This window comes from Xyrauchen texanus, chromosome 45 (genome assembly GCF_025860055.1).
Source record: "Xyrauchen texanus isolate HMW12.3.18 chromosome 45, RBS_HiC_50CHRs, whole genome shotgun sequence".
Lineage (NCBI taxonomy): Eukaryota > Metazoa > Chordata > Actinopteri > Cypriniformes > Catostomidae > Xyrauchen > Xyrauchen texanus.
In genome coordinates this window covers 26,621,712-26,637,169 of record NC_068320.1, presented here as the reverse complement: position 1 = coordinate 26,637,169, position 15,458 = coordinate 26,621,712, and the positions used below count along the sequence as shown (strand labels likewise).

The 15,458-nt window shown below is 39.6% G+C and overlaps 1 protein-coding gene across 1 annotated transcript in view; it reads right to left on the bottom strand.

The window, feature by feature from the left end:
* Positions 1-15,458, bottom strand: part of LOC127637525 (fatty acyl-CoA reductase 1-like) — a 35,166-nt gene extending 19,708 nt beyond the window's left edge. Inside the window, exons 1-2 of the mRNA XM_052118617.1 lie at positions 15,364-15,458; positions 1,746-1,972 (exon numbers count right to left, since the gene is read on the bottom strand). Of these exons, the coding sequence (XP_051974577.1) occupies positions 1,746-1,934 (189 nt within the window). The 5' untranslated portion in view covers positions 1,935-1,972; positions 15,364-15,458. The remainder of the gene's footprint in view (positions 1-1,745; positions 1,973-15,363) is intronic.

Genomic DNA, 15,458 nt, shown 5'->3' with positions numbered 1-15,458 from the left:
AGCAGTGCATTACCTTCTCCTGCAGATCACTGGCTGGTTTTTCAAAGTATCAAGTTCAGGGAAAACAGTAAAGATAAAGCCCTGATGACCACATACAAGTAAATACAGATGGATCAAGGGGAACCTTTGTTCACCTGTACTGGTTCAGCTCAATGTGATGCAATTAACCATTCAAGGCATAACACATCCTGCTCAGTTAACCAAATAAGGTCAATGTTAGGACACGATCAAATGTCATCCAATCACAAAGACTAAAATATCGTATAACACAAAGATGGCTCTGAAAAGAGATCAGAAAAAAAGTCAACAGAGTGAGAAGACAAAATGTTTTAGAATATTAAAGAATGTCCACAATGATTCTTTTTCGTGTAACCCTTTAAGCTCTTAAGGTGATTTTAAAGATTTCCTGTTTCAGTGGCGTACCCAAAATTAAAGGCTTATAACTCGACAACAACACACAAAAAAAAAAGCTATCAAGTGTTTGGTATCATTGTAAAGAAAACTTTATCATTAAAACATTTGAATAGATTATACATACTGAGACTCTCAGCCTAAGAAGCTGCTGGAAAATAGCAAAAAACGAATTTAGCCAAACATGTACACTTTTCCTATTTTTCATGTTTGACATTATACATCTCTGGGTGTAAATAAGGTGCCTTCGAAAAACAAAGCAATCAAAAGTTACAGCATTACAAACATAATGTATCATCGTGTCCAAAAACGTGTTCATGTGTTCAAAAGCCTCTCCAAACATAATAAAAGTACATAAGAACTAATTACACATGCAAACACAACAATGACTAAAGGTTTGCATAGCATCCAGACATGATTTTAGTAACGAGATTTCACAGAATGAGTTTCATTCTGTGCCATTTGAGTCATTATTGAGTCTGTGTCATGTATTTGGCGCCATCTCCTGGTGGTCATATGTAACATTGTGCTTCATGTGGATTATCTAATGATCTACACATCTGATTACCTTGTGTGGCACTCTAAGTAATGGTATGTGTTATTATATGTTCCATTTACTATTCATAAATATATAAGCGAAAAAAAAGGCATATAAGCAACACCAACATAATTGTCAAAGACATATATTTAGCTATTACTCGCTATATTTTTGTCTGTGAGTAAAATGGTTACTAGGCTGGTTGTATTCTACACTTCTAGAGCTTTCCAACAATATATGACACATGGCTATTTGATAAGTTTGATGTTTTTACTGATTGCAATAATTTAAATAAATGATCAAAACGGAGCATTTCTGATTTGTCTGCAAATTTCAAAACAGTTGTTCAGTTTTGGTCATAAAGCCTAAATGCATTTTAAAGTAGAGCTTCTAAGCTTTCAAACGAAATCTATTTTGTGTTGGTCAAGACTGTATTTATTAGCATATTGACAATTAGTCTAGTTCTACCTCTCATCCACCTGAAGGCGTTTAACTCCACCAAAAACAAAAAACGCTCTCCTTGACCACATATTTTGGGAAACAATTAAATGGAGGATTTTAACGTGGGCCTAAAGTGACCAGAACATAATATTTTGAAAGCTTAAAGGGATAGTTCATCATAAAAATCCAAATCTGTCATTAATTACTCACTGTCATTACAAACCCATATGACTTACTTTCTTCCATGGAACACAAAAGGAGATTTTAGGAAGCTTTTAAGAAATCATACAATGATTGGGTGAACTATCCCTTTAAATTAATTCCCAAGCACACATACAGCGAACGGTGTTCTCACCTTACACTTCATCATGTCTTGAACGCGCTCTTGCGTGGATTGGCCCGCCTTCGACCGTGCGAGAATGTAAATGGCATTAATGTCCGGGCAGGAGCGCAGAAGTTTCTCCATCAGCACCTTCCCCATGAAGCCCGTCGCACCCGTGATCAGAACGTTCTTCCCCGCGTAAAACTCCGAGATAGAGGCCATGATGAGTGTGAAAAATGAACTCCTTCCTAACCTGAATGCTGAGAGAGAAGAGAATGAGACAGAGAATGAATGAGCGTCTAATTCACCTGATTTACTAGTCAAAACTCTTCAACATTTTAAAGAGATACTACAGTTTGACTGGACTTTACAACAGTGAATAGGTGTTTGATGAATGATCTCTACATTGCACAATGTGCATTGAAACAATTAGTTTTCTCAAACACACATTTACAAATATTTTGTCCATTAAATTAACAGCCTACAAAACAAAGGCACCGACACAGAGTAGGTGACAGCATTTCTCCAGATTTGGAATGAAGATCTTATAAGCAACTCATGCAAACCAATTTAATAACAATGAACATTAGTCAGAGATATGATTCATACACCAAAAGTGGCCATTAATGTTCTTTAAAATTATTATGGTTTCATTAGTCACGTTCTATTTAACATCACGGCTATTTAACATATCCAGGTATTATTATTATTATTATTAATAATATTATTAACTACATTGTAGCATTTGATAATTTTTGCACGTGAGCATGATACTGAACTTATGCGGTGCATGAGTGCCCATCAGTTTATGGTGCGAACATCCACCACTGACTTGGTGCACAATGGACAGAACAAAACAAATAATGTTCAGCGGAAATTCCAATGAAGAACGCAATGCATATATTAATTTGGAACTATATCGGATTGCATGGGATTTGCTCAGAGTCTCCGTTAATTTCCGACCCTGGATGGAACTAGAGATGGAGATGAGAGATGTAACATGTGTTTATGCATCTCTCTTCACCATGCAGCTGGTACATTACACAAAAACATTTATGTTATTTCTTATTAGTGGTTCGCGCTCTTAATGGGGTGCATGGCTCGTTGTGCATGACACCGCGGAGACTCGCAGCATGTGGAGGCTCATGCTACTCTCCACAATCCACGCACAACTTACCACACGCCCCATTGAGAGCGAGAACCAGGGGTGGTAGTCAGCGTCAATACTCGCTGATCTACCCAGGCCCCCCATTTCGCTTACGGAGATGTGGCATAACACCATAACACTCTGGCCTAGTTAATCTGAGCTTTTATTTTGGTGGAAGCTTTTATTTTGGAGTGGCGCCCTTTCAGTTTCTGTTTGATGGTAGCTTCTCACTTCCAGATAAGCAGTTTGCTATATGGTTTAATGTGCTTATTAAACTGCGAAAGGCTGCAATTTAATTATATAAACGTATAGTCTGCATGTGCTGTGCACTTCAAGGTTAATGAGAGCTCTGCTTTCTGTAATCTGCTACACAGAGCACGCATAATGCTCATGATCAGTGACCATTTAACCTTGAATGGGACCCAGTACCACTTCTCCCAATAAGCAGACTACGCAGACTGCGTAGGGCACCAACTCCCTAGGGGGCACCATCTTACCCTAGGGAAAGTCTGCTGCCCTTACTAGAGTCGCGGAACACAGATGATTGCTTCGCGCTCACTTGGTCCAGCCTTCTACACATTGCGTGCATGATTTCGCCAAACCCACTTGCGCGTAGACTTGGCGCATGCTTGCACGAAAATACCAAAACTGAATTGCCATGCCCACTGACTTATAAGGCATTGCAATGTGTGTAACGCTTGCAATCTTTTCTATTTTTATTTTATATCATCCCCCTTTTCTCCCCAATTTTGGAATGCCCAATTCCTACTACTTACTAAGTCCTCATGGTGGCGTGGTTACACGCCTCAATCCGGGCGGCGGCGGACAAGTCTCAGTTGCCTCCACGCATCATATCATGTGGTTTGCTGTTAAACAGGATGGCCTTCATAGGATAAATGGAGGTTACCCCATGTGACTCTGCCCTCCCTAGCAACCAGGCCAATTTGGTATCTTAGGAGACCTGGCTGGAGTCACTCAGCACACCCTGGATTCGAACTCGTGACTCCAGGGGTGGTAGTCAGCGGCAATACTCGCCGAGATACCCAAACCCCCCCCCAACGCTCGCACACTTAAAATAGAGTCTATGAATTTATGATGTATGTGCGGATGGGGCACATTTAGCATTATTCTTTGCATTTGATACATCTTGATTGTCTCATTAACATAAAATATGCATTGAAGATAAAAATATGGATGAATACAGTCAATGATGAAAGAGTTAGAGACAGCAAATCCCCATGAGATGTCATTGTTATTATTTATTATTTATTATAAAGGCTGCTGTTATACTGTAGAACCAAGCCGTTCTTATTGTAGACTCGTTCAGCTCCGGCCACAGAGAAACAAAGGAAATAAATAAATACTATCTGCAATTAGCAGCACAGATTTTTGCAGATAATCGATAGTTCCAAAAAAGCAACTATCGGCACTGATAAATCGGTAAAACCAATATTAAAGTCTAACCAAGGGCGTAGATTCCAGGGGAGCCAACCCCCCCCCCCCATATAATAATCAAATACAAGCAAGTGCAACCCCCCCAATATTGATACTATGATCAATGGAAACATGTAAATGCTTCACGCTGCAACCCCACCAAAATGTTCAAGCCAAATCTACGCCCTTGGGTCTACCCTCTAATATTTTCAGCCAACTATTACATCTCTGATACTAGTCCTGCCGTGTATTAGCTCCGTCTGACTGCAGCCGATCTCTCTGAACTGTAGACGTGGACATGTTCTCATTTGTTCCACCCAAATGTGGAGAGATAGACAGTGCAGTTACCAGAAAAAAGAAAGAGAGGAAGTCAAGATCAGCTGTAGGTCAGATAGGATTAACATGCAGAATGCCGTGAAAGAATCTGCCCGCTGCTCAAACATTCATTCATTCCATCACACACGCAAACATTCCACTCGTGAATTCCTCTCAGGTCACAGGCTTTATACACACACACACACACACACACACACACACTAGAAACAGATTTGTGACGACAGACATAAGACGAATTGAAAGCAATAGTTTTATTAGTATTTTCATTTGGTATGAAGATAATGTTATGAAGCGTTCCACATTTAAGTACCATTTTTGCTTCCAATTTTCCCAAGTAATTATTCATGTGCACCAACACATCCTACACACAACCACAACACACTTCTACAGAGTTTCAAAATACAAAACATCAAAGATCTGTTTTCCCTTATTAACCATATGAAAACGAATCACAACATCCTGTTCTGTTTGGATATAAACAAGTTGTGAACGAGACAACAGATTTGCAAAAATGCAAAATAAAGTGACTACAACATGATACAAAGTGTTTTTCTCTGATGTCGTTGAAGGTCGCACATTTATAGACGCCCATGACTGGGTTTTAAGTTTTCCCTGTTTTTGCATAAATGACTATTTGGGTGTTTCAAAAGCTCTAAACAAATTGGTGGTTTGACAGCTTCCATTATCAACAGTAGGCTCAAATTTATTTCTCAAAACTATTAGCGCCAAGCTAACAATACAAGTAAAACTGATATACTGAAATATATCGGCCAGTTAATCAGCCTGGATGATATATCAGTCTATTAGCGGCTACATGAGATCATTTGTGTGATATGTATGACAGTACAAAAGGAACAAACCCACATATTCACAAATACACACACACACACGTCAGCTCTTGGGTTTCAGTAGTTCCTAGTAGTGTCAGCAGGGATTCAATGGCACAGTTACCCTATATATGAGGTTTACCTTGCCTTTCCACCACCTCAAAACAAACCAGTGTCCCCACGGACCCATAACACACATTATCAAACCTATTTTCAGCGCAGCTTACAACATGCGTCAACTACACCAATTCAGTTTCTTATGCACAACTTCAACTGTGCAATTTGATACAACACAGATGCATCACATCTATTTTTTGGGGCTTGAAATTTGCAAAGCACTGGCGCAAGCAACTTTGCCTGCAGAGGTGTGCTTCTCTCCACCCCCCCTTCCAAGAATGCAGATGCAACTCTGATACAAGCTAATACGTAGTCCCTGTCACCAGCCAATAACCACATGGAGAGTTTCAATTATAGCGGTGAACAAAATTTACGCTTGCAAGCATGCTTACTGATGACCTCACAGGAAACAGTCAACTCAAACAGGAAAAAAGGATGAGTGGTGCAACATAATTATTGAAGGTTTTTCAACTGAAGTGGTTTTATTTATAGTAGCTGCTAACAGATGCACACCCAAGCTCTGCTTTTTCCAGGGTTCAATACAAGCAAAAGGAAAAATTTCACGCAAAATGTGAATTTTAATGATGTATACTTCTAGTTACATCCTCAAGTTGATCCAAACTCATATAATTTTCCACGTTTATTGAAAAGGAGATATTTTGAAGAATGTCTGAGCCACTGTTTTCCAGTGGGTGGTGTATTTTTTTACAGCAAAGCTCCAAAAAGGATGACTTGTATGCTCTATTCTAAGTCTTCTGCAGTCATACGATATATTGTAATATTGATATATTGGAAAAGGGGATAAGATTTGAGAGCTACTAAGGGACTGTTTACAATTTAAAAAGATCCACCTAGGAATTACATCAGTAACACATAACCAGAAGTTAATCTGCATAGAAAAGAAGTCCTGCCCCCAAAAGTTTGGAATAATGTACATATTTTGCTGTTTCGGAAGGAAATTGGTGCTTTAATTCACCAAAGTGGCGTTCAACTTTTCACAAAGTATAGTCAGGACATTACTGATGTAAAACAGCACCATCACTATCTGATCAAAGTCATTTTTGATCGAATCTAGACAGCAGCATCAGTCCAACACCTTATCCTCGAGTTATCATGATCAATTGATCATTTGGTGCTTCTTTGAAAATCTCTTGCCATTATATCAAACACAGCTGAAAGATATTTGGTTCATTAAATTAATCTTAACGTTGTCTTTATGTTTGTTTATGAGTTGCCACAGTATGCAATAGACTGGCGTGTCTTAAGGTCAATATTAGATCAAAAATGGCAAAAAAGAAACCGCTTTCTCTAGAAACTCGTCAGTCAATCATTGTTTTGAGGAATGAAGGCTTGATCTCATCCAAAGGTGTAGGCTTCTGTCTTCAAAGATAAAGCACAGCTGGCTCTAACAAGGACAGAAAGAGATGTGGAAGACCAGATGTACAACTAAACAAGAGGATAAGTACATGAGAGTCTCTAGTGTGAGAAATAGACGCCTCACATGTCCTCCGCTGACAGCTTCATTGAATTCTACCCGCTAAACACCAGTTTCATGTACAACAGTAAAGAGAAGACTCTTATGGGAAGAATTGCAAAGAAAGACACTTTTGAAACAGAAAAACAAGAAAAGGTTTTAGTGGGCAAAGAAACACAGACATTGGACAACAGATCATTGGAAAAGAGTGTTATGGATCTTAACCCCATTCAGCTTTTGTGGGATCAGTTAGACTGCGAGGTGTGTGAGAAGTGCCCGACAAGACAGACACATCTATGGCAAGTGCTACAGGAAGTGTGGGGTGAAAGGTCAAGTGCTACAGGAAGTGTGGGGTGAAAGGTCACCTGAGTATCTGGACAAACTGACTGCTGGAATAACAAGGATCTATAAAGCTGTCATTGCTGCACGTGGAGGATTTTCTGATGAGAACTCTTTGAAGTAGTTTAAGAAGTTATGTTTATTGAGTTTATTTAGTAATTATTCATGTTATTAATGTCCTGACGATACATTGTGATCAGTCAAATGCCACTTTGGTGAATAAAAGTACCAATTTCTTTCCATAAGAACAAAATCTGTACATTACTCCAAACTTTTGGCTGCTAGTGTATGTGTATAATATATATATATATATATATATATATATACACACACACACACGATCAACCACAACATTAAAACCACCTGCCTGATATTGAATGTTATTCTGAGATGCGGGTTGGCACGGTTTTGGTGGCACAATATTAGGCAGGTGGTTTTAATGTTGTGGCTAATCGGTGTGTATGTATGTGTATATATATATATATATATATTTATAAACAAAAATACAATCTTAACTTTTCTGCCTTTCTGAAATGTCTTGCCCCATAGAGTTAAAAGTCCATTAATGTAATGCCAATTTAGTTTGTTTTTACAAGTGTGGCATGACTCAAACATGTTTTCTGTGGCAATCGAAAGGAAGTCAAACATGCTCCTCATAGAGATGAAGCTGTAAGTTAAATGTTTCACGATAGTGCAGATCATTGATTGTGTTAACCGCTGCAGACAGTAGCTGGTCTGGATCATATTTACGGCTCCTTGGGGAGGGATGAGACTCTGGTTTCTTAAGAAGCCGTCACTGATAATGGCAACAAACACGAAGAGACGACAAGAAAGTACAAATATAGGGGCAGATAACACAAGACACGAATAGTGGAGAGACGAGAAATACCTGAACAATTTCGTAGATCCTGCACACTTTCTCATAAAAGAGAAATAAACAGATCTCCCATAAGCCTGTAGCTCTAATTCAAGAAGCATAATTTTGTCCCGCAGGACAACAACTAACACCTGTGGTATCAGTGCCAGTCCCAAAAGTACTGTATGATCATTATACACAAAACTCATTTATCTTGGGTAACAAATGCTTCCGGTTCACACTGAAATGTAACGTGCAGAATAAATAAGAGTACTACTGTACTGACATCAGCCTGCAGTCATTAGTGCGCATGAATACACACTACACAGAGCAGCAACATACATACAGAGGCAAGAAAGAGTGTGTGAACACTCTTGTGGCGTGTCAAGGTGGTCTTTGGCAAACATCAGGCGTGCTGCAGTGTTTTTGTTGGAAAGCTGCGGCTTCCTTCGTAGTGTCCTGCCATGAACACACACCTGTTTAATGTTTTCCATATAGTAGACTCATGAACCGAGATGTTAACCAGTTCCGATGATTCTTTCAAGTCTTTAGCGGTCACTCTTTTTTACCTCATTGAGGTAAATTCTGCGGTGTGCCCTTTGAGTCATCTTGGCTGGACGGCCACTTCTAATGAGAGTACCCAGAGATGCAAATCATATTCGCTATCTAACAATATTTCAAATAATTGAACTTCTTTAGTTTTGGTTTGTCCCTGTGAACACTTCTGAAATGAATTTCTAAAGGAATATTCAAGGTGTTTCTTCCTACCCTCTTTTCTCCAATCGAAATGTTTCAAACAAAACATTCACAGATCAGCCACAACATTAAAACCACCTGCCTAATATTGTGTAGGTCCCGCTCGTGCCGCCAAAACAGCACCAACCCAGCATTCAGAGATAATATTCTTCTCAGAACAATTGTACAGAGTGGTTATATGAGTTACTGTAGACTTTATCAGTAATTCCATCCATAGAACTGCCGCTCACTGGTTGTTTTTAGTTTTTGGCACCATTCGGAGTAAATTATAGAGACTGTGTGAAAATCCCAGAAATACTCAAACCAGCCCATCTGGCACCACCAATCATGCCATGCGATTATCTAATGAGCCAATCATGTGGCAGCAGTGTAGTGCATATAATCATGCAGATACGGGTCAGGAGCTTCAGTTAATGTTCACATCAACCATCAGAATGGGGAAAAATGTGATGGGAGCGTGGCAATAAGATTTTTTGATGACTTTATTTATTTTATGTTTAAAGTGCAATTTGACTAGAAATATCTTTATTGTTTTCCCTGTTTCAATAAATGAATTAAATTTTTAAACCAAAATCAATAAAGCAACCCTCGGCAGCACAGCTGACAATGCAATTGGATTTCGCAATATCTTTAAGACCATTATTGCCCAGTGATGTGTGCGAAGTCATTATGAGGGTGATTAATGTTACTTCTGGTGAACTTGGAGCCTGTTAAATGATGTCACTCATCTCTACTCAATTTTACTTTACTAAAGTGACGATTTATGTGCACTAAAAAGTAATGAAGAGAATCCAATGTGCCATATGGCTAACTGAGATTCTAAGACGTGCTATAGCTAAATGTGAATAATTAAATAAAAACTGTTTTTTTAATTAATTTGACAAATTAAGTTTACTTAGAAAAAGCATGTACACTGATTGCCTTAAAATATGTCATGACATGCCAAAGGAAGCTTCAAATCCCATTTCAACATCAGTCATTAGTTCACACGGCCTCACCCAACCCAAGCACCAACTGTCTGTTCCCAGATTCACATCAGAGAATGTAGCAACTCTAGATGACTCGAGACAAGACAGTCTTAGTTCACGTCCTGACGGCAAGAGCCAATTCAGTTTCTGAACCCCCACATGCTACTGTAGATCCTTTGTTGACTCAGATAAAGGGTTGAACACTTTCAACACAAGGAGTGGCGCGGGAGAGACAATAGTTCTTGATGGGCAAAGACAGGTGCTAGCAACAATGCTAAAAAAAAGCTACAACAGACACCAGTAACACCATCATTGACGACTGTTTAGGTTAAGGATTTATTGTGTTTTGTCTCACGAACACAATGCACATTCATCACTTTCTTATAACATAAATCCCATAAACTTACACTGGACCAAAGCCTAGAGACTAAAGGCAGTCGCACACCGGACGAGAAGCAACACGACGCGTCCTGTTCAGGACGAGAGCGAGAGAGCAAATAGATCCTTATGTCCACATAAGAGGACAGCGGGACTATGTTGTGAATTTTTAAATAATACCTATACATCAAATAGTTTATTATGTGTCCAGTAGTGTTGTTTAATCATGTTTTTGAGATGTTACAGACATTACATCAGAAATTTGCATAATTTATTCAGATTCAAAGTAATGTCCAGCATCGTCCAATCACAGCCAACCATTTTAAAATAAAGTGATCCATTATAAATGGTGAATCTATGCACTGATGATCATCGTCCCATGTGTGTCAAACATGTTGAGTGATCCAAACATCATCTGCAGCCTGAAACTGAACTTTTGATCAGATTTTAGGAGTGAATGCACTTAACTGCATAGAGAGCTATAGGATGCCCCCTTGCTCCCTATTTAGTGCATGACTTAACCTCCAGTGTGGTGTCTGTCTGCACTGGTCTCAGAACAGTTATAGAAGAGCTATAGGATGCACCCTTGCTCCCTATTTAGTGCATGACTTAACCTCCAGTGTGCTGTCTGTCTGCACTGGTCTCAGAACAGTTATAGAAGAGCTATAGGATGCACCCTTGCTCCCTATTTAGTGCATGACTTAACCTCCAGTGTGCTGTCTGTCTGTGTGATTCTATGTGATAATGACAGTAAATATTGGATATTTTAGGGAAAAATCGCAGAACAGTTATAGGAGAGCTATAGGATGCTCCCTTGCTCCCTATGTAGTGCATGACTTAACCTGCAGTGCGCTGTCTATCTGCACTGATCTTAGAACAGTTATAGGAGAGCTATAGGATGCACCCTTGCTACCTATTTAGTGCATGACATAACCTCCAGTGTGCTGTCTGTCTGCACTGATCTCAGAACAGTTTGAAATGCAACTTATTTTCATCCTGACTCCATATAAAGCCTCTGAAAGACACATTATACAGCTTTTGGATGCATCCATTGATTCTATGTGATAATGACAGTAAATATTGGATATTTTAGGGAAAAATCGCAGAACAGTTCTAGGAGAGCTATAGGATGCTCCCTTGCTCCCTATGTAGTGCATGACTTAACCTGCAGTGCGCTGTCTATCTGCACTGATCTTAGAACAGTTATAGGAGAGCTATAGGATGCACCCTTGCTACCTATGTAGTGCATGACTTAACCTCCAGTGTGCTGTCTGTCTGCACTGATCTCAGAACAGTTATAGAGAGCTATAGGATGCACCCTTGCTACCTATTTAGTGCATGACATAACCTCCAGTGTGCTGTCTGTCTGCACTGATTTCAGAACAGTTTGAAATGCAACTTATTTTCATCCTGACTCCATATAAAGCCTCTGAAAGACACATTATACAGCTTTTGGATGCATCCATTGATTCTATGTGATAATGACAGTAAATATTGGATATTTTATGGAAAAATAGCGCTATTGTCCACTATAGAGGTCGTTGTGTTTAACAGCGTGCCGTTTCACGATAAATCGCTCAAATTTGAAAAATGGCAAATCGGATGAAACTGGAGAGTCTAATCTTTCGAGTCAAACAGGTTTCAATGTAAAAACGTAATGAGGTTTTGTACCAGATGTAGTTTTGTTGCCACTTCTCCCAAAGACAAATTCCGCTCTGGTCGGCGCTAAGTTGTTTTGTCACATGACTCGGTGCATCAAAAGTTTAACCCTTTACTGACAGTACTGTGTGTCCAAAACTAAGATCAGTTGATTTAAATAAAATGATGCATATGTAACGGGAGCCAGCTGGTAGATAGTTGTGCAGTGTGTAAACCTCACTCTCATGACCTCAAGAGGTGCACTAGCGATTGATGCTAGAGGCTGTAGCCTTTAGCCTCCTTGTTAGAACACCCGCCTCCCATGCCGGAGACCTAGGTTCGAGTCCCGTACGGAGCGGGTAGTACAAGAGTGTCACACATATCGTACAGGTATAGCGAAGACAAAACAATGTCCTCGCAGGAGGACACAGGGTTGTACAAGGTTAAACGGGATGGCCTCCATAGGACAAAATGGAAATGTAAGTTCACACCTGTCTACTGAGGTACTTCTACACGGGAATGAACATTTCTTGCATTTGAACATCGGGTAAATTGGAGTAATTTTTTAAAAGAAATTATGAATGTTTACATTAATGCTAAGAATAGTGGGTTGTAAGTGCCAACAAAGGATACACTTCCTGTATCCTCCGAATTCCTGTAAAAGAATGACGCAGTCGAAGGCTGCATTTGGAGTGTCCTACATGCTCTCTGTGACGTATACGGCAGACAAATGCGACCCGGCCTTCGAAACGCAGCTTATATATCTATCTGCAACCTTCAAATCGTTATACTTTTAGACAAGCCTTTATCAAGACAACATCACAGTTTGTCTTGATCTATCTAGCAACAAAATAAATCAAGACTATTAGACTATTTAGCATCGTCTTCCATGTTGTTAGAATGAATGGCTACTTTAAACAAATAAAATCAATGCAAATTCACTTTTAATAGGACAGAGATGTATGGCAAGTACAGTTCGGCCAGGCATGGTTCTGGCTAATTAGGCCTATAGTGTAACTAGCACTTCCAAGTCACATTAATTATAGCGCAGTCCAGAGGGAAATATAGAGTTAAAATGACTACAAAATCTATTATGACTAAAACGAGAACGGGGAAGTGTGCACTGTAAATATAAAAGCTTCAAACTCACTTATCCCAGCACTTTATCTACAATGATAAAAGTAGGCCAAAGTAAACATCCCATAAGTCACATATAATGTGCAGACTGAAGATTTAGTTCAGGGTTGGTTAAAACTTCAGTGCCTGTTTTTGGCCAAAACTAGTGTACTGCCTATCTAGGAAGCATTTTAAGGCATCATATGTACTATGACACTTGCAGCCATAGTATCCCGTACTTTACATGGTCATGACAGAAGAAATATTGGATGTAACTTTTTACAGACGAGCATGGGGACGGATTACCGACCGGGCCGATGCACAGGGGCCCTTGACTACAAGGGGGCCCTTGAGAACCAGGGGGTGTCCTGGGCTTTAATGCTGCATGATTTTACAGGGTTTACATGCATGCTGAGCAAAACTACAGCAGACTAATGCATATCGAGTCCATGTATGTCAGAGTGTGTGTTGCAGTCAGTGTATTGAATGTCGAATAGTTTCTGTTCAATGTTGTTTCTGCTGTTGCTGGAACATCCCTTCAGGCATCAACAAAGTACTGTATATTTGTGATCAACCATGTGTGTCATTTACTGTAGATTAAACCTGATCATGCCCTCCGTTTATGGGTTAATCTGACAAAACTGTCAAGAACATGTCAGGGTCATATTCAGCACTAAATCACGAGTCAAATTAAATATATAATTGTGACAACGATATAAAGCATGTTGAAGGTCCATTAAGACATTTTTTTGACAAATATATTTTATGACAACAGTCAAAAACATGAGAATATGTTGAGGGAATGTGCTTCATTTTCATTAAAATAGTGTCACAATGTTGTACTAAAATGATCTTGACTTCCTCCTGTTCATCCTGGAATAAAATATGAGCCGGATATGTTTTGGTGAGATCCATCTTCAAATGCAACATTGTAGCGCAAATGATTCTTCCCGCCAAGCACACAGTCTAAGAATCATTTCGCTACAATGTAACATTTGAACAGAATCTCTGCCGCGATGTTACACCGCTCACACAATCATCTTTCGCGTCATCCCGTATGGAGTTATACTTGTGCCACAATTCTGCTGGCACAAAATTATATTTTGATTGCACAAAAATTGTTTTGCATACGCAAGATGATATTTTTAGCATGCAACACGTTATTTTGCACACAGAGTGTGTAAGAGGAGAAAACAACATTTTAAATTCGGAGCAAATTCACTTACAAATCAACTTGATTCAAGTGCAAAATGTATTTTAGTTGCCTCAAAATGAATTTATCTTTGCAAGAAGATACATTGCTTTACAAAACTGAGTTAAAGTGCATTCAAAATAACTTTGTGAGCTCAAATTATCATCTTGCGCATGCATTATTTTATTTGTGCGCTCAAAATAGAATTTTATGCGTGCAGAATTGTGGCACACATATAACTCCATAATCCCGCCACATCAACTCGTATCCAAACACTAAAGTAACATTACTTTCAACAAGTTGCTATTGGTATTTTGTGACAGCTGCGTCACATTTAATAGTGCCGTCCGAGTAGATGAATCGTTTCTTCCCGCGCTGAAGAGACCCATGTCCCGTCATCTTCTCTCGGCCCGTTAAACCAGCGGATCTAATCACGCTACTGGGAATGCGTTAAAAAAACGGCTAGACGGAGCGCAACGCTACGTACGCCTGGCTGTGGACGCGCGTTTTCAAGAGTTGAACTCCTAAAAAACCCAGCGAGACCCAAACGCAACGGGAAAAGACGTCCGTTCACACTGGAAACATTTTTGCGCTGTTTTTCTAGGTTAAACTTTCAGACACTGAAAGTAATAAAACTTTATTAGAACTTCACCTGTTAAAAACGCAACGCAAGACACTTGCGTTTGTGACGCCGGGTCTATTCATTTTATTTATTGCGCAAAGTTGCGTTCTGTGTGAACGGCCCCTAAAGCAAGAATTAACAATTAACGCAGACGGAACGCAAGGCTGTTGTAATTGCCACGCGTCCCGTAGCCTTTACGGGAAGGGAATGTGCGCTTTTTCGGGATTACTGGTTCAAAGTGGTTCCATAGAAACAGAATGAAATACAATCCGGTTTAAAACAGCATCTGAACGCATCTCGACTCTCACTCTTCTACACAAAACGCATTCTTCTCTTCCTCAAGGATGCTTCAACAAACCGCGACCCGTTTCTCTTTTAAGTGTTTTTAAAACACGGTAGGGAAAGAAAAGCTACATTATGCCCTCAAATACAGTAGTGTATCTCGACTTACCTTGATCATGAATCACGCCGGGTGTAGACGTTCAGGAACCGCAGCTGATGAGAGTAACGCGGACACTCTCTCGCTCACCGCTGTCAGACCGCGGG